This window comes from Balaenoptera acutorostrata, chromosome 15, assembly GCF_949987535.1.
Source record: "Balaenoptera acutorostrata chromosome 15, mBalAcu1.1, whole genome shotgun sequence".
Classification (NCBI taxonomy): domain Eukaryota; kingdom Metazoa; phylum Chordata; class Mammalia; order Artiodactyla; family Balaenopteridae; genus Balaenoptera; species Balaenoptera acutorostrata.
The window spans coordinates 22694749-22721613 of NC_080078.1; the positions used below are offsets into that span (position 1 = coordinate 22694749).

Consider the following 26865-nt stretch of genomic DNA (forward strand, 5'->3'; position numbering starts at 1 on the left):
TGCTGCTTTTGAGGATCACAAGGCCATTCTGGAAAACAGTACAGAGAGACCAAAATCACTAGAGATTTTTCTTTATTGGTGATTACCCAGCCCCTTTGGAGGTAAGAGGGAATGACGCTGACGTACAAATGAACTGCCATGGGAAACTCACCTGTATCCACACATGCAGGGGAATCTCACCTGTATCCACACATGCAGGGGTATAAGTCCTTTGTGTTTTGATCTCTACTTGTCCCATTTCAGTCTGGATATAATTTGAAAGCCAGCTTAGCTCATGTACTTCCTAATTATGTTAATGTAAAATTCTCATAATGAATGCAGTATGAGTTTCTAGTGAGCCTTTCAGATCCTAAGTGTATCCAAAGTAATTATAGGCTTTAAGATAAACTAAACATATGCATTTACCTAAGACATGAACTTTTGTGTATGTGTATGTCTGGGGCAGAGATGGGTCTCATAAAATTTCAATGAAAAACCATGATTGATCCAATGATGCGCTTTTTAAGGGGAGTTTATGTGGAAATTGGAAGCGTCAAAAGACAACAAAGCCCACACAAAAAGCCCACTTTTAAGCAAATCTATAACTTGAAAAAAAAAGCCTAAAAATATTCTGAGGGGTGGTATATAGTTTTATAGTAGCCATGAGAACTTCCAGCAACTGGCTAATTTCTTCATATCAGCTGGCATGTCTGGTGATCGGCATTCCCTTGAAGAGCTTTGTCACCCTTCAGTCTTCTGCCCACAGGCCTTAGTCTTGTTTCCAAATGATGCTTCAGTGAGGATTTAAGGTCCATGACCTCTAGGGTTAGTGTTGTCCACTCAGGCAGCAAGATCCTGACAAACTGTAGTGATGTGTGAGCACACATCATGGGGTGAGTACCAGTATTTCGAAGGTTTTAAGAAGATATTTGGATTTTTGCTGCTAATCAAGAAGAGCTTTGCTGTCTGGTTTACATTTAAGGCCTAGTTCGCTCATCATTCTCAGAAAAAAACTTTTTTTTCTGGGTTAGGAAACTTCATCGTGAGACTTGAGATATACTGGTTTGGAAAATTTCCTCAATTTCTCCTGGCTTCGAAGTCCCCGGCCTCGTAGTGGGGTAAGGCCCATAGGAGGTAGATGAATCTGAATAATAATAATAATAATAATAAAATATTAAGAATTATAACCATTGCAGCAGCTTATATTCACTGAAGATTTACTAAGTACCATGCTCTCTGCTAAGTGCTAACTCTATACTGACTCATTATTCCTTATAGTCCTTATACACATTAATCCTCAATATAATCTCATAGAGAATTATTATTCTAATATTCACAGATGAGAAAATGGAGGTTCAGGTTAAATAACTTGCCCATGTACTTTAAGTAAAGAAAATGTACGTACATGAGTATAGAAAAAAAGACTAAAAGGATATATTACCAAACTGTTAGGCTGAGCCAATACAATATAAAATTGCTGTTTTTGTAGGTCAAGAGTAGAATATTGGCAATTTCATATGGTCCCACTCAACAGTTATAGTGGTCACTTCCACAGGGTGAGAATTTTTGACAATTTTCACTTTCTACCTTATTAATTCCTTTAATATTTGAATTTTATTCTTTCATTAACAATAAACCTGTGTTTTACAATAAGGAAAATAAAAATATTTCCATAAAAAAGGTGAAAGTCAGAAGAGAAAGCTATGTAAATGTGAGCTGGCTTTCCCTTCCATATAAGGGAAAGTTGTTCAAGTAGGAGAAATCAGGCGTTCAATTGACATTTTAGTCTGTTGTGATGGGCTGGTGGCCACGCGAGGGTAGCTTATTTCCAACATGCCTGCTACAGTAGCTCTAGACTTCTCAGCAAACACTGGCCCTCTTGGTACACATTCTTGGAAATAACTGGGTTGACAAGGATAAGTACACACCACATGTTACCTGGAGTCACACTTACTGGCCTTGGATAAGGAATCTGGTAATGCAGTCCAATTTCAATCCTGGCTGTGCACTCATCTATACACTGTTTAATCAGGTCTGTGTCTGTGAGCTATTAAAAGGGAAAAATAGGTGAGACTGTTAGCATCTTTCCAATGCTACATAAAGTATAGGTACACATTTTCTTAAACTTTTTTCAGTTCATTAGCCACTAAATTAAATATTGGTAATTTGAAAAATCAAAAGCAATTTAGTATAAAATTTCCTGTGGATTTAACTTTTAAAAATTATTGAGGTAGATAATACAAGCACATGGTAAAAATAATTCAAATAATACAAATGGATATAATGTAAAACAAAGTCTCCCTCTTCTTCCTGTCTCCCAGTTCCCCTTCTCAGAGACAACAATTATCAGAAGTTTCTTGTTTGTTCTTCCAGGGATATTCTATGCATATATAAGTATACCTCTATAAACTTAGCATTTTTTCTTACAAAAATGAAAGTTCTGAACCTTGCCTTTTCACTAACAACTTGAAGCTCCTTCTATATTTACACATACAGAGCTGCCCCATTCTTTTTAGCAGCTGCACAAAATTCCAACATAAGGCTGTATTATAATTTAACCAATCTTCTACTGATGGACATTTAGGTTATTTCCAATCTTTTGCCATTATAAACAGTGGATCCTTCTAAAAATTTTTTTGGCTCACATGCAAATATATTTGAAAGATCATTTCCTAGAGAGAGAACTGCTAGGTTAAAGGGTTCATGCTTTTTTAATTCTCACAGATATTCCCTGTAGATTCAAATTACCCTCTAAGAGGCTGTACCAATTTACATTCCTAAGAACAATCTATAAATTATATTCCCACCGACAATGAACAACAGTGCTTCTTCATACCCTCCCCTTGTTGATCAAGTTACTTTCAAGTAACCCAATTATCAGCAAGTGCTGTCTAGAAACCCCGAGTAAGATATTGGAGAATGATCCACCTTCTATTTTGAACTGTAAACTGTCTTGCTCATTAGCGAGGAAAAGAAATGACATTTGAAATTTCAAAACAGTTAAATTGTGGTAGTCCAACTTCAAGTAAAGGAATGAAAAGTTCATTCTGAAAAGCAGAAAGCCAGGGAGAAACCATTTCACTCCGAGGATGGAAAATGAGTCAACACATGCCTCTGCTAAGAGTTTGTAAGTGGGCCTCAAGGCAGAGCTGGGATTGCATCAGCCCCAGATGACACCCACAGTGAAGTTGGGGCCATTGTGGCTTGGAAATTCCAAGGGCATTCTGTCCTATGGTACCTCTTGGAGTAAAGTTCCAGAAACTGCAACACATAGAAAGAACCACAGCTGAGTCCCTTGGGACAGAGGCTCAGCTTTCTGACCTCTGTATTTCTCAGAAGCTATTGCTCTGATGTCCACCTTGGGAGTAGATTTCCATGTTCTCATTTGCTCATTAGGATTTAGACCAATTAATGAGATACCTTTGGGTTATTATTAAGCACTTATAGCAAGTGAGGTTACAGGAGACTACTTATGTCTACATGAGGGATTAGGAAGAAAGAAGCCCCTAATAAAGATGTGGTTAAGGGGGCTGAGGGCTCCTGGGGCTCCAGCTGTCCATTTGAACAAGTTGGGTTAGTGTTCTCCAAATCAGTCATTCAGAGGCTGCCTGCACGATTCTGCCATATCCACAACTACCTATACTAACATTAAACTTTTTCTTTAAATGGACTCTCTAAGCACAGTACTTGCAAAATTATCTGATACTGTTTTCTTTCTAATACATGGTAAAACAAGTATGTATTTTATTTTATTTTTTATAAATTTATTTATTTATTTTTGGCTGTGTTGGGTCTCCCCGTTGCTGCACGTGGGCTTTCTCTAGTTGCGGCGAGCAGGGGCTACTCTTCGTTGAGGCATGCAGGCTTCTCATTGCGGGGGCTTCTCTTGTTGCGGCGCACAGGCTCTAGGCATGCGGGCTTCACCACTGGCAAATACACCTCCCTCTGGCTCACACCACATTGGGCCAATTCAAGCAGAGGCAAATGAAGGATTATTATTGCCTTAACTGAAAACCCAAAGGGTCTTGGGCAGTAGTTAGGTGAGTGAACCTGCAAAGGTTTACTGGGCACATACTACTATGATATCCCCAGCACCAGACTAGACACTGTGAGGCCGTGGTCCCTGCCTTCAACTATCAAGGATATTACCTTGGCAGAACAACTCTGACACAATGGTATATAATCAACAAGGGCAATGACTGCTACAGACTGCTATATAGATTCCTATATAGCAGAGTAGGTGGCCATCATGGGGTTGGGTGAGGGCAGAGAACTGGAGGAAGACTTCCTGGAGAAGATCAGCTGAATCAAAGTATTTGTAAATGCTCATTAATTTAGTGACAACCACAAGGCAGGGCCCACGAGATATACTAGAAAAGGATAAGAAACTGTCTATGTGCTCAAGGAACTGACAATCTAGTTAAGGAGACCATACCAACATAAATGAAACAAACAAGAAAAAAAAAAAGAGAATATCACCAACTAATTAGGGGTAGGTATAGCTCAGTGGTCTGCAAATTTTTGATCATCTACTTCTTTCAATAAAAAATTTCTGAGCCCTGAGAATTCCCTGGTGGTCCAGTGGTTAGGACTTGGCACTTTCACTGCCGTGGCTGGGTTCAATCCCTGGTCAGGGAACTAAGATCCCACGTGCCACACAGTGTGGCCAAAAAAAAAAAAAAAAAAATTCTGAGCCCCATATGTGTATTTATAAGTTTATTAAAGATATTAATAATTCCATTATAAATATATATAAAATAGACATTTTTAAAAGAGCAATAAAAATAAATAGAAACAGCACTTACAATATTTTACTTCTGTTCCTCAAAGGACTATTTCAGGACCTTGGGGGGTACATACACTCTGATGTGGTATGCATGGTCTATGGTAAGAGCAGAAAAGGTTCACAAGCAGGTTGGTATTAAAAGCAGGGAGACTGGGCTTCCCTGGTGGCGCAGTGGTTGAGAATCTGCCTGCCAATGCAGGGGACACGGGTTCGAGCCCTGTGTGGGAAGGTCCCACATGCCGCGGAGCAACTGGGCCCGTGAGCCACAATTACTGAGCCTGTGTGTCTGGAGCCTGTGCTCCGTGACAACAGAGGCCGCGATAGTGAGAGGCCCGCGCACCGCGACGAAGAGTGGCCCCCGCTTGCCGCAACTAGAGAAAGCCCTTGCACAGAAACGAAGACCCAACACAGCCAAAAATATAAATAAATTAATTAATTAAAAAAAAATAGCAGCCATTGCTGCCTGTCACTTGGGGGAAAAAAAAAAAAAGCAGGGAGACTTCGGGAATTATGAGAAGGGAAGGATATTGTAGATTGAGACGGTTTCTTGTGTAGCACTACCCCAATTGTAATTTTACATTTCTTTCTATCTAACTCTGAAACATCTTTCAGGGACCCTGTCTCGGTTTTGCTCAGTTATATCCCTGATGTCTAGTCTGGTGTTTGGAACATGGTAGACACTCAGCTACTTGTTGAATGAAAGAATGAGAGCAATGGGTCACAAAATAGTGGCAGAAGCTATGACAGAAATGGGAAAGCTGGGAAGGGGAGGTGTTCTTGTGGAAAGATGAGTTCTGCTTTAGGCTATTATGCTTGTGGTGAGTTCCTGCAGGTGGCTGATGACAGGTCAAGATATGGGATCTGGAACCATGGTCTCTGGGCCTCAGTGCAGAGGGCTGACCTCAGAGGACGCTTACAGCTGGTAGGCGTGTGTGTGAAGAAGACAGGGCAGAAAAGGAGACTGAGATGGGGCCAGAGAGGGAAAAGTAAAGAGAGTAAATTGTCAGGAAGTTTCACGAAGTGAACAGTGACAGTGCTGAATCCATGAGATCAATGAGAAAAAGGCAAGAAAAGTCAGGAGCTGAAAGCTTCCTTCCATGCTTAGGGCCAGGCCGTCTTCCTAAGGAGCGGACAGCTAGATGCTTTATGGTTTGTCAAATCAAGCCTCTTGGAATGGTTTTTGGCTCCCTGGTGTCTGGGTTCAACTAGCAAATGGAGGCACTGTTTTACCCAATTCTGAGGTCCCAAAGGGCAAAGTCTCTCTGCTAGCCAAAGAGGCTTGAGTTCAAAGCTAAGTTATGAAGGGAACCCTGTCTTAATCCTATTCTCTTCCCTCTGAATGGGTTTATACTTGGAGGCTCTGAATAGCTTATGAATCGGAAAAAAAAACAAATTTAACTGCACACCTCCTGTGGGAGTGGCTGACAACAGGCACAGTGTGTGAGGAACCTATCCTACTCTGAAAATTCTCATTGGCCTGACTCAGGTCACCTGGCTCATGGGGTCTTCTGAAGATGCTGAGCCACTTACCCGCTGGACTGAGACCTGAAAAGACTGGAGAGAGAAGCCCGGGCTGGGCTCTGCTTTTCAGTGGTTGGGCAAGCCAGCTAGGTTGTGCCTCTGGCCCCTTCCTGCTCCACACTCTGTCACTCTGACTTGTGCTGCTCAGTCCTCTCAACTTTAGAACAGAAAAGAAATGAACAAGCACCACAAGAAATTGCTCTCCTCCTTGCAATCTCCAGCTAGAACCTACTTACATTTCTGTTTTTCTGAAACAGTGTTCTGGCTTCATTTAATATGTACTGTTTTTCTTTAATGGTGTCTTCCATCTGCCCTGATGCAGCCTGCCATTTCCTCGCAAGCCTGAAAATTCTGCGGTAGAGGCCAAGAACTTCTTGTCGTGTTGCCGTTGTCATCTTCCGACCCACCAAAATAGAAGAGGAAAAATTTACATAAAAATTCAATTTGACAGTAGGCAGGGAAGCAGCTGTACATTTTTAAAAATCAAGCTCTTTAATTAGTCTAGAAATAACTGCTCTTTCTGAACAGATCTGTTTGCTAGCATTGCCAGGACGGTGTTATATGAATACCAGCAGTCTCTTAGATGGCCTTGTACATCATCCCATGGTTGAAGGTTGCTCAACCTTGCTGTTTGCCATGATGGCCATTTTTATGAACATGACAAAACCAAAATGCACATTTAGTGTTCTTTAAACCAGTATATTCTTTGCCAGAATATCTTAGGAATGATGCTTTTAGTGTGTATTCTGGTAAAATTACATCACTAACCTGAGTGCACAGGAGAAGCCACATTTTGAATAACTGAATTTTCTAGTTAAGTGTGAACTTGAGTTTAATGCAGGGATTGCAAACTCAAGTGCCTCTGGAGCCTGGCAGGTAACAAAATGAGGGAAACCGGCTGGGTGGGGACAGTGGCCAACTAGAGAGGATGTCCCCCCTTGAAAGAGGACAGTTGCTACTCTGCCCCAGCCAGCTGCTGTCATGTAGAATTGAGGGCCTAAGGGTGCCAGATTTCCTGATAGCTTAACAATAGGTGGCAGTCGAGATTTTTAAAATATGAAACTTCAAAAAAGACAGTAATTCCTTATTTTTGAAAATGCGAGTACCAAACATAAAATGAATCTGCAGGCTCAATTCCACCCAGAGTTTGTCAGCTTGCAAACTGTTTTTTAGTTCATCATAACCTTGTTGAAAATATTTCTCAAAATTGTTGGTCTACTTCCTTGTCCACCTAAGAACTGTATAATAAGTACAACAGAAAATCTCTCTGATGACTGAAGATCTTGTGGCCCCTCCGGGATTTGACTGCAGGACTTCAACAGGACTGGGGGAAACAGAGACTCCACTCTTGGAGGGCACACACAATGTAGTGTCAGCATCAGGACCTGGGGAAAGGAGCAGTGGCCCAGTAGGAGACTGAACCAGACCTACCTGCTTGTGTTGGAGGGTCTCCTGCAGAGGTGGGGGGCAGCTGTGGCTCACCCTAAGGACAAGAACACTAGCAGCAGAAGTTCTGGGAAGTACTCCTTGGTGTTAGCCCTCCCAGAGTCCACCACTAGCCCCACCAAAGAGCCTGTAGGCTCCAGTGCTGGGTCTCCTCAGGCCAAACAACCAACAGGGAGGGAACTCAGCCCCACCCATCAGCAGACAAGCGGATTAAAGTTTTACTGAGCTCTGCCCACCAGAGCAACACCCAGCTATACCCACCACTAGTCCCTCCCATCAGGAAGCTTGCACAAGCCTCTTAGCCTCATCCACCAGAGGGCAGACAGCAGAAGCAAGAAGATCTGCAATCCTGCAGCCTGTGGGATGTAAATCACATTCGCAGAAAGACAGACAAAATGAAAAGGCAGAGGACTATGTACCAGATGAAGGAACAAGATAAAAACCCAGAGAAACAACTAAATGAAGTGGAGATAGGCAACCTTCCAGAAAAAGAATTCAGAATAATGATAGTGAAGATGATCCAGAACCTCAGAAACAGAATGGAGGCAAAGATCAAGAAGATGCAGGAAATGTTTAACAAAGACCTAGAAGAATTAAAGAACAAACAAACAGAGATGAACATTACAATAACTGAAATGAAAAATACACTAGAAGGAATCAACAGCAGAACAACTGAGGCAGAAGAACGGATAAGTGACCTGGAAGACAGAATGGTGGAATTCACTGCCACAGAACAGAATAAAGAAAAAAGAATTAAAAGAAATGAAGACAGCATAAGAGACCTCTGGGACAACATTAAACACACTAACATTAGCATTATAGAGGTCCCAGAAGGAAAAGAGAGAGGGAAAGGACCTGAGGAAATATTTGAAGAGATTATAGTTGAAAACTTCCCTAACATAAGGAAAGGAAATAGCCACCCAAGTCCAGGAAGTGCAGAGAGTCCCAGGCAGGATAAACCCAAGGAGAAACATGCCGAGACACATAGTAATCATACTGACAAAAATTAAAGACAAAGAAGAATTATTAAAAGCAACAAGGGAAAATGCCAAATAACATACAAGGGAACTCCCATAAGGTTAACAGCTGATTACTCAGCAGAAACTCTACAAGCCAGAAGGGAGTGGCACGATATATTTAAAGTGATGAAAGGGAAGAACATACAACCAAGATTACTTTACCCAGCAAAGATCTCATTCAGATTCAATAGAGAAATCAAAAGCTTTGCAGACAAGCGAAAGCTAAGAGAATTCAGCACCACCAAACCTGCTCTACAACAAATGCTAAAGGAACTTCTCTAAGTGGGAAACACAAGGGAAGAAAAGGACCTACAAAAAGAAACCTAAAACAATTAAGAAAGTGGTAATAGGAACATACACATCGATAATTACCTTACATGTGAATGGATTAAATGCTCCAACAAAAAGACACAGGCTCACTGAATGGATACAAAAAGAAGACCCATATGTATGCTGTCTACAAGTGAACCACTTCAGACCTAGGGACACATACAGACTGAAAGTGAGGGGATGGAAAAAGATATTCCATGCAAATGGAACTCAAAAGAAAGCTGGAGTAGCTATACTCATATCAGATAAAATAGACTTTAAAATAAAGAATCTTACAAGAGACAAGGAAGGACACTACATAATGATCAAGGGGTCAATCCAAGACGAAGATATAACAATTATAGATATATACGCACCCAACATAGGAGCACCTCAATACATAAGGTGAATGCTAACAGCCATAAAAGAGGAAATCGACAGTAACACAATAGTGGGGGACTTTAACACCTCACTTCCAATGGACAGATCATCCAGACAGAAAATTAATAAGGAAACACAAGCTTTAAATGACACAATAGACCAGATAGATTTAATTGATATTTATAGGACATTCCATCCAAAAACAGGAGATTACACTTTCTTCTCAAGTGCACACGGAACATTCTCCAGGATAGATCACATTTTGGGTCACAAATCAAGCCTCAGTAAATTTAAGAAAATTGAAATCATATCAAGCATCTTTTCCGACCACAACGCTATGAGATTAGAAATAAATTACAGGGAAATAAAACGTAAAAAACACAAACACGTGGAGGCTAAACAATACATTATTACATAACCAAGAGATCACTGAAGAAATCATAGAGGAAATCAAAACAATGCCTAGAGACAAATGACAATGAAACACAACGATCCAAAACTTATGGGATGCAACAAAAGCAGTTCTAGGAGGGAAGTTTATAGCAATACAATCCTACCTCAAGAAACAAGAAGAATCTCAAATAAAGAATCTAACCTTACACCTAAAGGAACCAGAGAAAGTAAAACAAACAAAACCCAAAGTTAGCAGAAGGAAAGAAATCATAAAGATCAGATCAGAAATAAATGAAATAGAAACAAAACAACAGCAAAGATCAATAAAACTAAAAGCTGGTTCTCTGAGAAAAAAAACAAAATTGATAAACCTTTAGCCAGATTCATCAAGAAAATGATGGAGAGGACTCAAATCAATAACATTAGAAATGAAAAGGGAGATGTTACAATGGACACCGCAGAAATACAAAGCATCATAAGAGACTACTACAAGCAACTCTATGCCAATAACGTGGACAACCTGGAAGAAATGGACAAATTCTTAGAAAGGTATACCTTCCAAGACTGAACCAGGAAGAAATAGAAAATATGAACAGACCAATCACAAGTACTGAAATTGAAACTGTGACTAAAAATCTCCCAACAAACAAAAGTCCAGGACCAGATGGCTTCACAGGTGAATTCTATCAAACATTTAGAGAAGAGCTCACACCCATCCTTCTCAAACTCTTCCAAAAAATTGCAGAGGAAGGAACACTCCCAAAGTCACTCTACGAGGCCACCATCACCCTGAGACCAAAACCAGTCAAAGATACTACAAAAAAAGAAAATTACAGACCAATATCACTGATGAATATAGATGCAAAATTCTCAACAAAATGCTAGCAAACCGAATGCAACAACACATTAAAAGGATCATACACCATGATCAAGTGGGATTTATCCCAGGGATGCAAGGATTCTTCAATGTATGCAAATCAATCAATGTGATACACCATATTAACAAACTGAAGAATAAAAACCATATGATCATCTCAGTAGATGCAGAAAAAGCATTTGACAAAATTCAACACCGATTCATGATAAAAGTCTCCAGAAAGTGGGCACAGAGGGAACCTATCTCAACATAATAAAGGCCATATATGACAAACCCACAGCAAATGTCATTCTCAATGGTGAAAAACTGAAAGCATTTCCTCTAAGATCAGAAACAAGTCAAGGATGTCCACTATCGCCACTATTATTCAACATAGTTTTGGAAGTCCTAGTCATGGCAATCAGAGAAGAAAAAGAAATAAAAGGAATACAAATTGGAAAAGAAGAAGTAAAACTGTCACTGTTTGCAGATGACATGATACTATACATATATAATCCTAAAGATGCCACCAGAAAACTTCTAGAGCTAATCAATGAACTTGGTAAAGTTGCAGGATACAAACTTAATGCACAGAAATCTCTTGCATTCCTATACACTAACAACGAAAAATCAGAAAGAGAAATTAAGAAAACAATCCCATTCACCATTGCAACAAAAAGAATAAAATACATAGGAATAAACCTACCTAAGGAGGTAAAAGACCTGTACTCAGAAAACTATAAGACATTGATGAAAGAAATCAAAGATGACACAAACAGATGAAGAGATATACCAGGTTCTTGGATTGGAAGAATCAATATTGAGAAAATGAATATGCTACCCAAAGCAATCTAGGATTTCAATGCAATCCGTATGAAATTACCAGTGGCATTTTTTACAGAACTAGAACAAAAAATCTTAAAATTTGTGTGGAGACACAAAAGACCCTGAATAGACAAAGGAATCTTGAGGGTAAAAAACAGAGTTGTAGGAATCAGACTCCCTGACTTCAGACTATACTACAAAACTACAGTCATCGAGACAGTATGGTACTGGCACAAAAACAGAAATATAGAACAGGAACAGGACAGAAAGCCCAGAGATAAACCCACGCACCTATGGTAAACTAATCTATGGAGAGAAGACAGTCTCTTCAATAAGTGGTGTTGGGAAAACTGGACGGCTACATGTAAAAGAATGAAATTAGAACAGTCCCTAACACCACACACAAAAATAAACTCAAAATGGATTAAAGAGCTAAATGTAAGACCAGACGCTATAAAACTCTTAGAGGAAAACGTAGTCAGAACACTCTGACGTAAATCACAGCAAGATCTTTTTTGATCCACCTCCTAGAGTAATGAAAACAAAACCAAAAATAAACAAATGGGACCTAATGAAACTTAAAAGCTTTTGCACAGCAGAGGAAACTATAAACAATACAAAAAGACAACCCTCAGGATGGGAGAAAATATTTGCAAAGGATTAATCTCCAAAATATATAAACAGCTCTTGCAGCTCAATATTAAAAATACAAACAACCCAATCAAAAAATGGGCAGAAGACCTAAATAGACATTTCTCCAAAGAAGACATACAGATAGTCAAGAGGCAAATGAAAAGCTGCTCAACATCACTAATTATTAGAGAAATGCAAATCAAAACTATAATGAGGTATCACCTCACACTGGTTAGAATGGGCATCATCAGAAAATCTACAAACAACAAATGCTGGAGAGGATGTGGAGAAAAGGGAACCCTCCTGAACTGTTGGTGGGAATGTAAATTGATACAGTCACTATGGAGAACAGTATGGAGGTTCCTTAGAAAACTAAAAATAGAATTACCATATGACCCAGAAATCCCACTACTGGGCATATACCCTGAGAAAACCGTAATTCAAAAGGAGTCATGCACCACAATGTTCACTGCAGCACTATTTACAATAGTCAGGACATGGAAGAACCTAAGTGTCCATTGACAGATGAATGGATAAAGAAGATGTGGCACATATATACAATGGAATATTACTCAGCCATAAAAAGAAACAAAATTGAACTATCTGTAGTGAGGTGGATGGACCTAGAGTCTGTCATACAGAGTGAAGTAATTCAGAAAGAGAAAAACAAATACCGTATGCTAACACATATATATGGAATCTAAAAAATTAAAAAAAAAAAAGGTTCTGAAGAACCTAGGGGCAGGACAGGAATAAAGACGCAGATGTAGAGAATGGACTTGAGGACATGGGGAGGGGGAAGGGTAAGCTGGGACGAAGTGAGAGGGTGGCATTGACATATATACACTACCAAATGTAAAATAGATAGCTAGTGGGAAGCAGCCGCATAGCACAGGGAGATCAGCTCGGTGCTTTGTGACCACCTAGAGGGTGGGATAGGGAGGGTGGGAGGGAGACACAAGAGGGAGGGGATATGGCGATATATGTGTACGTATAGCTGATTCACTGTGCTGTACAGCAGAAACTAACACAACATTGTAAAGCAATTATACTCCAATAAAGATGTTTAAAAAATAAGGCAATAAATATAATATTTCACTTTCAAATTTTTAAGTAAAAATAATTGTAGTTTCTTCAAAAAAAACCCCACTAAAAATAGAATTACCATATGACCCAACAATCCCACTACTGGGCATATACCCAGAGAAAACCATAATTCAAAAAGACACATGCACTCCAATGTTCATTGCAGCCCTATTTACGATAGCCAGGTCATGGAAGCAACCTAAATGTCCATCGACAGACGAATGGATAAAGAAGATGTCGTACATATATACAATGGAATATTACTCAGCCATAAAAAGGAACAAAATTGGGTCATTTGTAGAGATGTGGATGGACCTAGAGACTGTGATATTGAGTGAAGTAAGTCAGAAAGAGAAAAACAAATATCGTATATTAACACATATATGTGGAATCCAGAAAAATGGTACAGATGAACCAGTTTGCAAGGCAGAAATAGAGACACATATGTAGAGAACAAATGTGGACACCAAGGGGGGAAAGCGGCAGAGGGGGGTGGGGGTGGTGCTGGGATGAATTGGGAGATTGGGATTGACATCTATACACTAATATGTATAAAATAGATAACTAATAAGAACCTGCTGTATAAAAAGATAAATAAAATAAAATTCAAAAAAAAAGAAAAAGAAAATATGAACAGGCCAATTACCAGTAATGACATTGAATCAGTAATTTAGATATTCCCAACAAACAAATATCCAGGACCAGAGGGCTTCACAGGTGAAATCTACCAAACATTTAGAGAAGAGTTAACACCTATCCTTCTCAAACTATTCCAAAAAATTCCACAGGAAGGAACACTTCTGAACTTATTCTATGAGGCCAGCATCACCCTGATATCAAAAACAGACAAAGATATCACAAAAAAAAGATAATTACAGGCCAGTATCACTGATGAACGTAGATGCAAGAATCCTCAACAAATTATTAGCAAACCAAATCCAACAAGACACCAAAAGGATCATACACCATGATTAAGTGGGATTTCAATATCTGCAAATCAATCAATGTGATACACCATGTCAACAAATTAAAAACTAAAAATCATAGGATCATCTCAATAGATGCAGAAAAAGCTTTTGACAAAATTCAACATCCATTTGGGACTTCCCTGGTGGTCCAGTGGTTAAGACTCCATGCTTCCACTGCAGGGGGCATGGGTTCGATCCCTGGTCAGGGAACTAATATCCTGCATGCTGCATGGTGTGGTCAAAAAAAAAAAAAAAAAAAGTGAAAAAAAAAAATTCAACATCCATTTATGATAAAAACTCCCCAGAAAGTGGGCATAGAGGGGACATCTCACAAAATAATAAAGGTCATATATGACAAACCCACAGGTAACATACTCAATGATGAAAAGCTGAAAGCAGCCCACTCTCACCAATTTTTTAATTCAACATAGTTTTGGAAGTCCTAGCCATAGCAATCAGAGAAGAAAAAGAAATAAAAGGAATGCAAATTGGAAAGGAAGAAGTAAAACTGTCACTGTTTGCAGATGGCATGATACCATACATAAAAAATTCTAAAGATGCCACCAGAAAACTACTAGAGCTCATCAATAAGTTCAGTAGCGTTGCAGGATACAAAATTAATATATAGAAATCTGTTGCACTTGTCTATACAAACAACAAACTATCAGAAAGAGAAATCAAGGAAACAATCCTATTTAGCATCATATCAAAAAGAATAAACTATCTCAGAATAAACCTACCAAGGAGGTAAAAGACCTGTACTCAGAAAACTATAAGGCACTGATGAAAGAAACTGAAGAGGATGCAAACAGATGAAAAGATATACCATGTTCTTGGATTGGAAGAATTAACATTGTTAAAATGACCATACTACCCAAGGCAATCTACAGATTCAATGCAATCCCTGTCAAAATACCAGTGGCATTTTTCACAGAACTAGAACAAATAATTTTAAAATTTGTATGGAAACACAAAAGACTCTGATTAACCAAAGCATCTTCAGAAAGAACAGAGCTGGAGGTATCATGCTCCTTGACTTCAGACTATACTACCAAGCTACAGTTATCAAAATAGCATCACACATCATTTATAAAAATAAACACAAAATGGATTAAAGACCTAAATATAGGACTGAAAACCATAACACTCCTAGGAGAAATCATAGGCAGAACACTCTTTGACATAAATCGTAGCAAGTTTTTTTTGACTTGTCTTCTAAGACAAAGGAAACAAAAGCAAAACTAAACAAATGGGACCTAAGTAAACTTATAAGCTTTTTCACAGAAAAGGAAACCATCAACAAAATGAAAAGACAACCTACTGAATCGGAGAAAATGTTTGCAAATGATATGACCAATAAGGGGTTAACATGCAAAATATATAAACAGCTCATATAACTAAACATCAAAAAAACAACCTGATTAAAAAATGGGCAGAAGACCTGAATAGACATTTTTCCAAAGAAGGCACAGAGATGGCCAACAGTCACATGAAAAGATGCTCAACATTGCTAATCATCAGAGAGATGCAAATCAAAACCATGATGAGATATCACCTCACACCTGTCAGATGGCTATCATCAAAAAGAACATAAATAACAAATGTTGGCGAGGGTGTGGAGAAAAGGGAACTGTTGGTGGGAATGCAACTTGGTGCAGCTACTATGGAAAACAGTATGGAGGTTCCTCAAAAAACTAAAAATAGAATTACCATATGATCCAGCAATTCCACTCCTGGGGTACATATCTGAAAAAAACACTAATTCAAAAAGATAACTGCACCCAGTGTTCACAGCAGCATTATTTACAACAGACAAGATAGGGAAGCAACCTAAGTGTCCATCAACAGATGAATGGATAAAGAAGATGTGATATATATATATATATATATATATATATATATACTATGTTGTACACCTGAAACTAATATAATATTGTAAATCAACTATACCTCGATTTAAAAAAAAGGAAATTCAGGGCTTCCCTGGTGGCGCAGTGGTTGAGAATCTGCCTGCTAATGCAGGGGACACGGGTTCGAGCCCTGGCCTGGGAAGATCCCACATGCCGCAGAGCGGCTGGGCCCGTGAGCCACAACTGCTGAGCCTGCGCGTCTGGAGCCTGTGCTCCGCAACGAGAGAGGCCCGCGCATCGCGATGAAGAGTGGCCCCCGCTTGCCACAACTGGAGAAAGCCCTCGCACAGAAACGAAGACCCAACACAGCCAAAAAATCAATCAATCAATCAATCAATCAAAACATACGCATCTGATTCAAGATCCTCATTAAAAAAAAAAAAAAAAAAAAAAAAAAAAAAAAGGAAATTCAGAGAAGATATGAAAAAAAATCCCACTACTAGAGGATTGCGATTAGTCAAATTTAGGAGAATGAACACTGTACTGCCTTTAACAAATTACCAGGCTGGGAAGACAAGGAAGACAGATTTAGCAAGTGAGTAGCAGGACCAGGCACTGGGACACCTCATTATGAGTCCTGGGCTTTCCTCAAACAGGTCATCTGTTGAGAAGTAGGCTGCTCATTGCCCTTTGAGAACAGACCCATTTCCAACCCAAGGGGGAGGGGTAATACATGGAGACTGCATGCTTTAGGGTGGTCCTGAGCTTATGAGAATTTAGGCAGCTAAAGAAAGCAGATGGGAGCTGGAAGGAGCTGTGTTTATCTAGAAATTCTAAGTAATTGGAAGGACTTCACCTTAGAGAGAATGTCTCTTTTGAGTATGATTGCACCTCTTACTTACCCTGACCCTGATGACCTTTCTTAAGCAATGAGGAATGAACCAAGGCTTAACCATCTGATGAAAAGCTTGAAATCACTACTTCACCCAATTCAAAAGTTAAAAGGACATACCTGATATCCATTATACCTCACAGGACAAAATGCTTAAAAGGAATTCATATAAACCAAGAGAGATCATCATGCATTGTGGCTAATTGTAATGAAAACTCAGATGAACTGATGATGTTTTTCCTGGTAAGGAAACAGGTTTCTGAGTTTCTGGCTCTCCCTAAAACTCCATGGTTTCGTATGAAAATACATGAGTCAGTTCCTCTGAGGAACAGAGTCTGCAACTAACCTCTATTAATGACTGCTTCACTTCCCTGTCATTAACAGAAGAAACTTCCTTGACTGCATGACACTTAAGGAGGAAAGTGAAGGCAGTATGGCATATTAAAACAGCAGCAACCTTCTCCAAAGTCTGACTTTCATTTCTTTGTTTTTACTACTGTCTGAACCACAGCTTCAAACTATAACTGATCACATACCATAAGCTGATACACATGCCCTGCAAGTATGGTATTTAAGGTAACAAGCAGAACTAACAATTGGTATTTAATAAGACCATTTTCAAAACCCTTTAACGTTTAAGTGTTTTGAAAACTAATCCTGAAAGGGAAATAAGTGATGTCTTCCTCGCCAACATCAGGTGATCCGGAAAACACAGTCCAAAAGATTTCCACAGTCTAAAGCTGTGTTCTCCATTATGTACTATTCGCAAGTCGTTGTTACAAAGCTTGTGATTCTAGAAACAAAATCAGCCATATAAATTAAAAAATTGTTAAAAAGCTCTCTTCTTTTATATTTTTATTCCCAGGAAGCAACTTGTTTAGGAAAAGTGACTTTTCCCTGAGAGTCTTCCTCCCTATGGTATGATGGCTTGAAACCAACTTTTATTCCTCTAAAACTATCAATGATCTCTCACTATTGATGAAAGGCCGAGTCAGACCTTCTTCTTCTTCCCTAGTATCAGGGGTTGACCTGATGCAGTGGGGTCTGCTGGGATTCTCCCATGGTCGACATCAGGAATATGAAATTGTTTAGAGGACCACAACTGAACTTCAGTCTCAACTGCCTGTGAAGTCAGTTCTTAAAGAATTTTTACAGTTAAAGTTTTATAACTTTTATTCTGAGACTGATATTTCTTCAAATTCTGCTTTGTACTTCCTTAACCCTCAAATCCCAGAATGAGGAAAGATAAGGGATAGGAAGTGTGCCTGGGAGGAATTGTGACTGGAAACTGGGCTCTTTTCTTCAAATCGTATTTCATGCATAAACACAGTGCCAGGATAAAACTCATTACCAAGCACCTACCATGTGCAGCCTGTACCATTAAAAAAGGGCTGACAAATATTGCTGCTAGTACATTTTGGCTTCAGGTCATAGTCAGAAGTTTTCCTTAAAGCAAGTGTCCCAAAGACTGGTTGGGGAGGTAATTTTTGATGTACAAGAAAATATTTATTTTCTTAGTGTGATCCCTTAATGTGTTTTAATAGCCCAACAAACACGTGATTTAAAGTGATTTCTATTTTGTAGTGATATAGAGCTACCTTTAAACACATAACAGAAACTTTTAAGCTGGTTTAAAACATAGGTAGGACTTCCCTGGTGTCCAGTGCTTAAGACTGCGCTCCCACTGCAGGGGGCATGGGGTTCAATCCCTGGTCGGGGTAAGATCCGGCATGCTGCGCAGTGTGGCCAAAAAAACAAAACAAAACAAAACAAAAAAACATAGGTAAATAATAGCAGAAATTGTGATGTGGAGTCCCAAAAAACCTGAGTCTGGGAACTGTAGCTATAAGGCACCCTGCTGTGGTGTTTATTCTGCTGAACATTTCACTTAGAATGCCTGTTTTCTGCTGGCCACCTCAACTTGTAGACACCAGTTTATTCTCAGGCTTTTCTGGAGCACCTTTTTCTCTGCTTCTATCACATCCAGCTATTGTTCTGTGCAGTTTCACTGTCTTTTTCTTCCCAGAGTCTCTGAATTCCTGGAGGGCAGGGACTGCATTTTGCTCATTAAAGGAATAATAATAAGGATAATAATAATAATAAAAGGATAATAATAATAAGAATGATAATAATAACAGTAATAGCTACATTTACTTTGCACTTCCTCTGTGCTAGGCTTCCTACGTACTTTACACACATATATTAACTCCCATAATCGTCACAGTTCTATCAGGTAAATACTACATTATCCTGTTTTACAAAGGAGGAACCTGATGCCAAAAGAGGTTAAGTAACTTGAGCAAGGTCACATGGCGAGGAAGAGGTGGAGCCAGGATTCAAAACCAGATAGTGTGGAGTCAGAGCCCCAACTCCTAATCACTAAATAGGCTGCTCAATCTCAGTAAATGTGGTTGAATGTCTGCTGATTGCTTTAAAGAACTTAGCCAGTTGTGACAATGGGAACTAAATTCTACTCCCTTCCTACAAAGAGCAAAAGACCATTCTTTTTGCACCCTGATTGAATTGCAATTACCCTTTTATAAGGTTTTCCATATACCATCTGCCCCTCCCCTGCAACTGTCCTTCCTCAGTAATGATGTTACACACCAGCACCTTCAGAGGAGGCTGTGCACTTAACTGGACTGCTGTGCTCTTCTGTTCCCTGCGGCAACCCTGTCCCTGACGCTCCAAAGGAGCTGACATCACATAAGAGATACCAGCACTCATGACAGTGCTACTACCCTGCAGGTCTTACTCTTTCCTCCCAAGCATCTATCCATCCATCCAACATTTATTCAGTGCCCATGTGCCAGGCTAGGCATACAGTGATAAACAAGCAGCCACGGTCCCCTGTCCTCCTAGAGCTTATATCCTAGTGGCAGAGGCAGATGATATACAAGAAAAATTTTTGTATAATTTTGGTTATACGTGCTCTCAAGGAATGAAACAGTAATATGATATGAATGAGCAGAGGTGGGGGTTATGTTATTTTGGGTGGTCAGTGACATTTGAGCTGAGTCTTGAATGGTGTTCAGGAACCTATTAATGGGAAGAGTTCAGGGGAAGGTGATGCAGGAAGAAAGAACAGCAGGAACAAAGGCTATGAGGTGGGAACCAACGTCAGTGTTAATACAGTTGAGAGCCTATAGGGGAAGTGGGACCACAGGTGGACAGAATCCAGCACAGGCTGGGAGAGTAGGCCTTGGAAAGGAGTTTGATTTGTAGTCTAAGAGCAAAAGGAAGACAGTGGTAGGTTTTAAGCAAGTAAGAGTATCATGGTCTGATTTACATTTTTAAAAACATGCTGGATTTCAAACTGTATCATAAGTACCTGTGATTCTACCAGTCTTGCAGATGGTGAAGAGTCTTGCCTAATGCTACCTAACTGACAGGAGAACTGGGATTAAGAGCCAAAAAAGCTGAATGATTATTTCCCTGACTGAAAGCTTTTCCCTGTTTTTATTTTGGAGTCAGTAATGGGGACTCCAAACAGGCAGTGATCAATTTCCTAGGGGAAAAAAAAAAAAAGCACCACCCACTCACTCTTCTACTTGCTCTGGAGAATGAAAATACAGTGAAAGGGTCTATATACTTGGCATGTCTAGATCTAGTTTTGCAGGAGGCCTGTAGGAAGATTTGCCAGGACTAGGGGCTTTATCCACTTCACCCTTTTCCCCACCTTTGGAACACTTTCTTTCACCTTTGGAAAAAGCATCACTGCATGAACACTTAGAAGTTTAAGAGCAGAGATGAAAATTCCCTTTCCTCAGATGAAATTTATAGAAGTATGACTCTGGTCTCAGGAATGTCAAAATTCCAAATGTTGCACTCCCATGAGGCTTTGCCTTCTACTGAAGAAAAAGTGTTGCAGTACAAACAAGGGACAGAAAAGGCAAGGGAAATTAACTGACTTTCAAACCCCAGGTGGAAGGAGACTCCATTCTTTCAAGATCTGTCCTTAGGTGTAAATTTAAAAAATCATAACCAATGAATATAATGTAGTCAAATTTCTCTCCCAACTACTTTATGATTTGGGGGGAGGGTGATAATGAAACTCACCCAGTGAAATCCATCATATGTGTTCACCACGTACCACTGGTGACCTATCCCGTGTCCTGCTGCCCTATCTTCTTAGATCTGGGACTCCTTCTTTTTGCCAAATGGAAGGCCCCAACCCATACAACTGAAATATTCTTTTTTTGCTTAACTGCTGATTCTCATCCTTTGGCTTTCATCACTTTTCACGGGGTGCCTTCTTCACACTGGGTCAGCGTCCCTGCTCTGGTGTATACCCCTATCATAATGTTCATTCTACTCTATTGTAATTTTCTGTTTGACTTATGTTTCTTCCTCCACTGTGTGTGTTTTGGGAGGGGAAGAGAGAAGCAGGTTGGGACCCTGTCTCATCCATTACACTCCTAGGCCTGGCCCAGAGTTGGAGCTTGAAATACATTTGTTAGAAGAAAAAATTTACCCACACAGAATAATCACCAGTAATTACCACTCTCATCCTGAGATATATGCAGTGGTATTTGGATCAGGTTTCGCAACAGAAGACCCTAGAGCATTTAAAAATACTAATTAACCCTCACAGTGATGTTTTCAAGAGTGGCACTGTGGGTGTCAGGGTGAGAATTGAAGATTAAGTGTTATTTGGCGAGGCAGTCTTCTCACTTCCATCTAGGGCAGTATACACAGCTGTTACATAACCCTCACTCTTAAGTTCTCTTAAGGCCACTTAGGGTTTGTCCACAGGACTGAAATGATATACTGTATTTCCAGGAAGCTTAGAATCAAACATATAGAAAAATGAGTTTTTGATATTTTTTTTCTTAAGAACAATCCTTTGGGGGAATAAGGTCCATTGCACCCAAATGATGAGGGTTCAAAACCAACCTAAAAAATTATAACTTAAAGCTTTTGTCATTTGGAAAACCTCCAGGGAACTGAAGCATTCTTATAATGTCAAAGCAAACAGATTTTCTTGCCCCAGATAGCAGAATAGAGAATGACTACCTTGATTTTAGGCATTCAAAATTTTTCCACAGATGTAAAGGACAGGAGATATAATACAAACAATGAACTAATGGGCTCTGGAATGATCTGGGTTTGAATCCTGACTTCACCACATCAGGCAAGATATTAATCTTCCTGAGCCTCAGTTTCTTAAAATGGGGAAACAACAGAACCTTCTTCAAAGAGTTGTTTTGAGGATTGTTCATAATAATCCATGTAAATCACTTAGCATTGGGAGTTAACAAAGGCAAATGTTACCTGAAAAGGAGGAAATAAAGGAGGAACAGTGAGGCCTCTTTTATCTCTGCTAAACTTTGCTGCCTGCTGGTGAAATTATCGCTTTGTGGCAGTAATGGATTTTCCTAAAGCTGTTTCCCTCTGATCATTAATAATCCCTGCACAGTAAAGAGCTATTGTTCTTCAGTATGAGTAAATAACCCTGCCCGAGGCATCGCTTATCTTTAGACCACAGAGCAGACTTCTTACTGGAAATACAATGCAGGTGCCAACACCAAGGGCATGAGCAAGCTTCCCTTCCTATTTTTCTTCCTTTATCTCTTACTCCTTGCTTATCCTTCGGGTGCACTTTTCTCGTAGATCCGTTATCCTTCCCGACTTTCTGATGTATTCCTATATCCTATACAGTATCATCTTACCTAAATTGAATAACCTTCAAGCTAAACCAAGTGCCCCCATCTCCCTGCCCCACACACGCCCCATGGACTTGTTTCCTGACCTGGATTCAGTTTTTGGTTACTAGAATCCAAAAGGGGAAGTGTAATGCCACACACTGTTTCGTATATCTCAGGATATGCTTGTGTGGTGTACTTAATCATACCACGGCTATTCTCTGAAACAGCATCTTTTTACACAGAAATTGACAATATGGTATGTCAGAGATACGGGTCAGGGAGAAAAGGGTATATCATATTTTTATCTAAAGGAAAAGAAATTAGGTTAGGCCCCGTAACATGGGAAATCTTCAGAAGACAGGGAAAAACCAAAAATATTTATGTCTGAAAGATTTCTAAACTATCCCAAACAAGATCATGTAAGGCACATATATTCATCCTAAATATATCAGCACAGGAGCACACACAAGCTTATACTTGTAAGGGGAACTCCAATCAGGCTCTTGTATCCAAGAGATGTACAGCAATTTGCCCCCTCAGGGATAGAAACTCCATATGGAAACCAAGTTTCAGTCTCTCAATTCAAAAGAAATGGAAGCAACTGTTTCCTTATCATCATATTTTAAGAGACAAAGACAAGGTAAGGGTCAATCAGAGGTAGTGAGAACAAGTTACCAGAAGTAGGAGGTGTGTGTCTGGGGTGTTGTGTGTATGTGATGGCAATGGGTGAAAACTTGGTCAATGCTGAAGATCAACCCCAGTCATTTGTTCGTAACTACCCAGGATTTGAACCCTTCATAGGAACTAGGGAAGTCAAGAGAACACAAAACATTTAAATTAAAACATTCAAGGGCTTCCCTGGTGGCGCAGTGGTTGAGAATCTGCCTGCTAATGCAGGGGACACGGGTTCGAGCCCTGGTCTGGGAAGATCCCACATGCCGCGGAGCAACTGGGCCCGTGAGCCACAACTACTGAGCCTGCGCGTCTGGAGCCTGTGCTCCGCAACAAGAGAGGCTGCGATAGTGAGAGGCCCGCGCACCGCGATGAAGAGTGGCCCCCGCTTACCGCAACTAGAGAAAGCCCTTGCACAGAAACGAAGACCCAACACAGCCAAAAATAAATAAATAAATAAATAAATAATAAAAATAAAGGAATTCCTAAAAAAAAAACAAAAACAAAAAAAAAAACATTCAAACCCCTTCTTTGTGATAATTTCCTAAGAAACTGGATTAAGAAACAGACAAAAGGGCTCTGGTTATATAACACTAGATACACCTAACCCTTGATCCAACCACCTGATATATAACCCTCACCCTGCACAGGAGGTCTCCGCCTTCACGAGAGTTTCCAAGTACCCTCCACCTATTGAATAAGCAACTTTCCCCACCTGCAGAAGCATGGGAGCTCTTTACTAGACAAAGTTCCTTTAGAGTAGGAGCAATGACTGTCCACCTTTAGTGCGCAGAATGATTAGCACCCAGAGTACCTTCGAGTTTCTCCAGGCCAACAGTGACCAACAGAATGTTCTTCAATGATGGAAATGTTCTATATCTTCGCTGTCCAACAGGGTAGCCACTGGCACTGGGCATCTGAAATATGGTTAGTACATCTGAGGAACTGCATTTTAAATTTTACTTCATTTAAATTTAAATAGCTACATGTAGCTTGTGCCTACATATGGACAGCAGAGCTCTAGACCAAAAAACTGCAAATCAGATGCCCACAGGTGTTAGGCTGGTAGAGGAAGGGAGAAGAATCTCATTGGCTCCAGCTGACTGTTGCTCTGTAGGAACCTCAAGCTGGTGTTGCCAGATTGTCTCATTTTTCAAATGAAGCTGAAAATCAGATTTTTAAATTTGGTAAGTAAATTTTAAAAAATAATTTAAATCAATCTGTGGGCCAAGCCACGTTTGCAGGCAATATCTGTCTCACCAGTTTGTAATCTGTAATCTAGGCCAACCCCTAAACTCAAAGAAAAGGGTCTTATTCAAGGCCATTCTGCTGGTCAGTAAAGATGCAAGACTGAAACCCAGGCCTTCTGATTATTCTTCTGATACCCTTTCTAGAGTTTATGAAATCAACCATATCTAGTGGTGGAGGTGGCAGCAACAGCGGGGACAAATGCACCTTTGTCAGAAGCTGTTGAAGTCCATGGTTGATACATTATGGACACAGTGTTCCTATATGTTGGGTCCATGGGCAAGGCTCTGAAATAGGAGCCAGCAGGGCACAAAGAAGAAATAGTTCACAGGGTAGTCAGACGTATAAACAATTAATAAGCAAAGTAAGGTTTGCTATAATGAACACAAATCACCTAAACAGGAGTCCAAAAGCACTGACAGCTGGGAGAGGAAAGGAGGAAAGAGATCTGAGCCAGGCCTTTGAGAATGAGTATCAATGATTATGAGGGTGGGTCCCATTATTCAAGGATATTACAGGGCCTCCTTCCATCTTGGAGGCTTTGTGTGTGTGAAGAGTCTCCTCTGCTGGCTTTTCCTTCTCTGGATCATCTCTACATGTAAAGAGCCCCAAGGAGTTTAGAGGCCTTCCTCTTTATCTGCACCCTCTTCTTAGGTGATCCAGGAATAAACTGCTACATTTATTATCTCTCTGAGTTTTCCCTTAACTTGTATATTTAACTTCTCAACATCTTTACTTGGACCATTAATAGACTTATCAAAACTAGTATGTTCAAAAGAATAGTAGTGCCTTACAAACTATTTTCTCTGCGGAGTCATCCTTGGTTCCTTCCTTTCCCATACACTTCACATCCAATTTGGCAGCAAGTCCTGCAAGCTCGACTTTCAGAGTACATTCCAAATTTAATTCTCTCCATTTCCAACGTGAATACAACACTACTGTCACCTCCCCCTTGGCCCTACTGCAACAGCCTCCTAGCAGGTCTCACTACGTCTACCCTTCTCTATCCAGTAACCAAGAATGATTTTCTAAAAATGTAAATCAGATCTGGTCACTCCTTCTTAAAACCCTCCATTTAAAAAACAGCCAAACCCTCACCTTGAGCTAAAAGGCTATGCTTCATCAGGCCCTGCCACTTCTCCATCACAGACCACTCTGGCTCTGGTTCTTTCCTTTCTACTCCAAGCACATGGCCTTCTCGCCATTTCCTTCCTCAGATCCCTTCCTGTTGGTTCTTTTCTCCACCTAGAAAGCTCATTCCCTAGCTTCCCTCTTTTCTCGGACTTCTGTAAACCCGGCCTCCTCTGAACAGACTTATCCGATTTAGAGTGGCCCTCCCCCCATCTTCTACCACTTCATCTGATACTACTACCTTTGGGGCATTTCTCACTTGCTGATATCTTACTGATTTACTTTTTAACTTTCTCCCGGACTCGAATAAAAAGTCATGGAGCAACGCCTTTGGCGGACCGAGGGATTTAAGAAGCTGGTTCTCATTATCTTAGAAAATCTCAGTATCGTGTAGGGGACTCGTCTGTGTCAACCTTCCTCAGCTAGACGCCTCTCGCCCCGGATTTGCCCCTACTAATCTCCCATTTACATTCGGGAATCCAAAGGATTGAGAAGTCTCAGATGGGCCCCAAACCAGCATTTCAGCGTTCCCAAACCAGGACTCCCCTTCCTGGCCCTCAAGCCGCTTCCCTTAGCAAGTTGCCGAGGCCAGCGGCGGTGACACCGAGCCGCCCTCGCGAGGCTGGGGGGGCGGAGGGGTCACACAGGCTCGTCTCCTAGCAACGTCGCACCCCGCCCCCCCATCCCTGCCCCTGGGGAGCCAACCCCTTCCCCCAGTCTCCCGCGCCAGGAGTCAGCGTCTCCATTCTCTACACTCACGCTGCATCAGTCCAGCCTTCCCCCACCCACAGAAGCCCGGCAGCCTACCGCAGGCTGGGAGGAGGCGGCGCCGGGAGCCCAGCTGAGCTGCGGCCGACTGAGCTCTGGCAGGTCCGGTGGGCCAGGCCGTACCAAACCACCGGACGGACCTCTGTGGGAGTATCAGTCCCAGGTCGAGGGTAGGCTCGAGCCTTCTTTAAATTTCAAACGCTAGACCACGCTCCGCCGTACAGCCAACAATATATCTAAGTTCATCCTTTCCTTATTTCCCTTTTCTCCCTTTAGTTCTCCTCTCTCCCCCCATCACAGCCAAAAATATGGTCCAGTCCATCTCCTCCCAGCTCTCCCTCCGCGTCGCTAGGTCTTTGCCCTTACTTGGCGACGGCTTCGTACGTCTTTGCGTACGTCGTGACGCAAACTGCCACTCTTTCCCTACCCGCCCCTCTCCTATTCCGCGTCCTGG

General features: G+C 40.7%; 1 protein-coding gene across 7 annotated transcripts; it reads right to left on the reverse strand.

The window, feature by feature from the left end:
• Positions 1 to 64: 64 nt before the first annotated feature.
• Positions 65 to 26861, reverse strand: LYRM1 (LYR motif containing 1). 7 transcript variants are annotated; one of them, XM_007189969.3, is made up of 5 exons: positions 26451 to 26767; positions 24079 to 24181; positions 6523 to 6681; positions 1934 to 2026; positions 65 to 1123 (listed from the first exon to the last, which is right to left on the reverse strand). In XM_007189969.3, exons 3-5 carry the CDS (start codon positions 6679 to 6681, stop codon positions 1007 to 1009), a joined length of 369 nt encoding a protein of 122 aa, XP_007190031.2. In that variant the 5' UTR covers positions 24079 to 24181; positions 26451 to 26767; the 3' UTR covers positions 65 to 1006. The 7 variants fall into 7 exon arrangements, with proteins under 7 accessions (XP_007190031.2, XP_057384969.1, XP_057384965.1 ...); XM_057528986.1 differs by lacking the exon at positions 26451 to 26767 and adding an exon at positions 26778 to 26861 and having other exon boundaries at positions 1001 to 1123; positions 1918 to 2026; XM_057528982.1 differs by having other exon boundaries at positions 1001 to 1123; positions 1918 to 2026.
• Positions 26862 to 26865: the final 4 nt, after the last annotated feature.

Bases quoted from the DNA above. Each gene is read 5' to 3' on its own strand.
- LYRM1 (XM_057528986.1), bottom strand. From the start codon at position 6,681: ATGACAACGGCAACACGACAAGAAGTTCTTGGCCTCTACCGCAGAATT. The intron at 2,027-6,522 runs GTAAGTAGGTTC...CCCTTTTAATAG, and splicing joins TGTTTCAGAAAAACAGAAAT to CTCACAGACACAGACCTGAT. The intron at 1,124-1,917 runs GTAACATGTGGT...ATTATTATTCAG, and splicing joins GCCAGTAAGTGTGACTCCAG to ATTCATCTACCTCCTATGGG.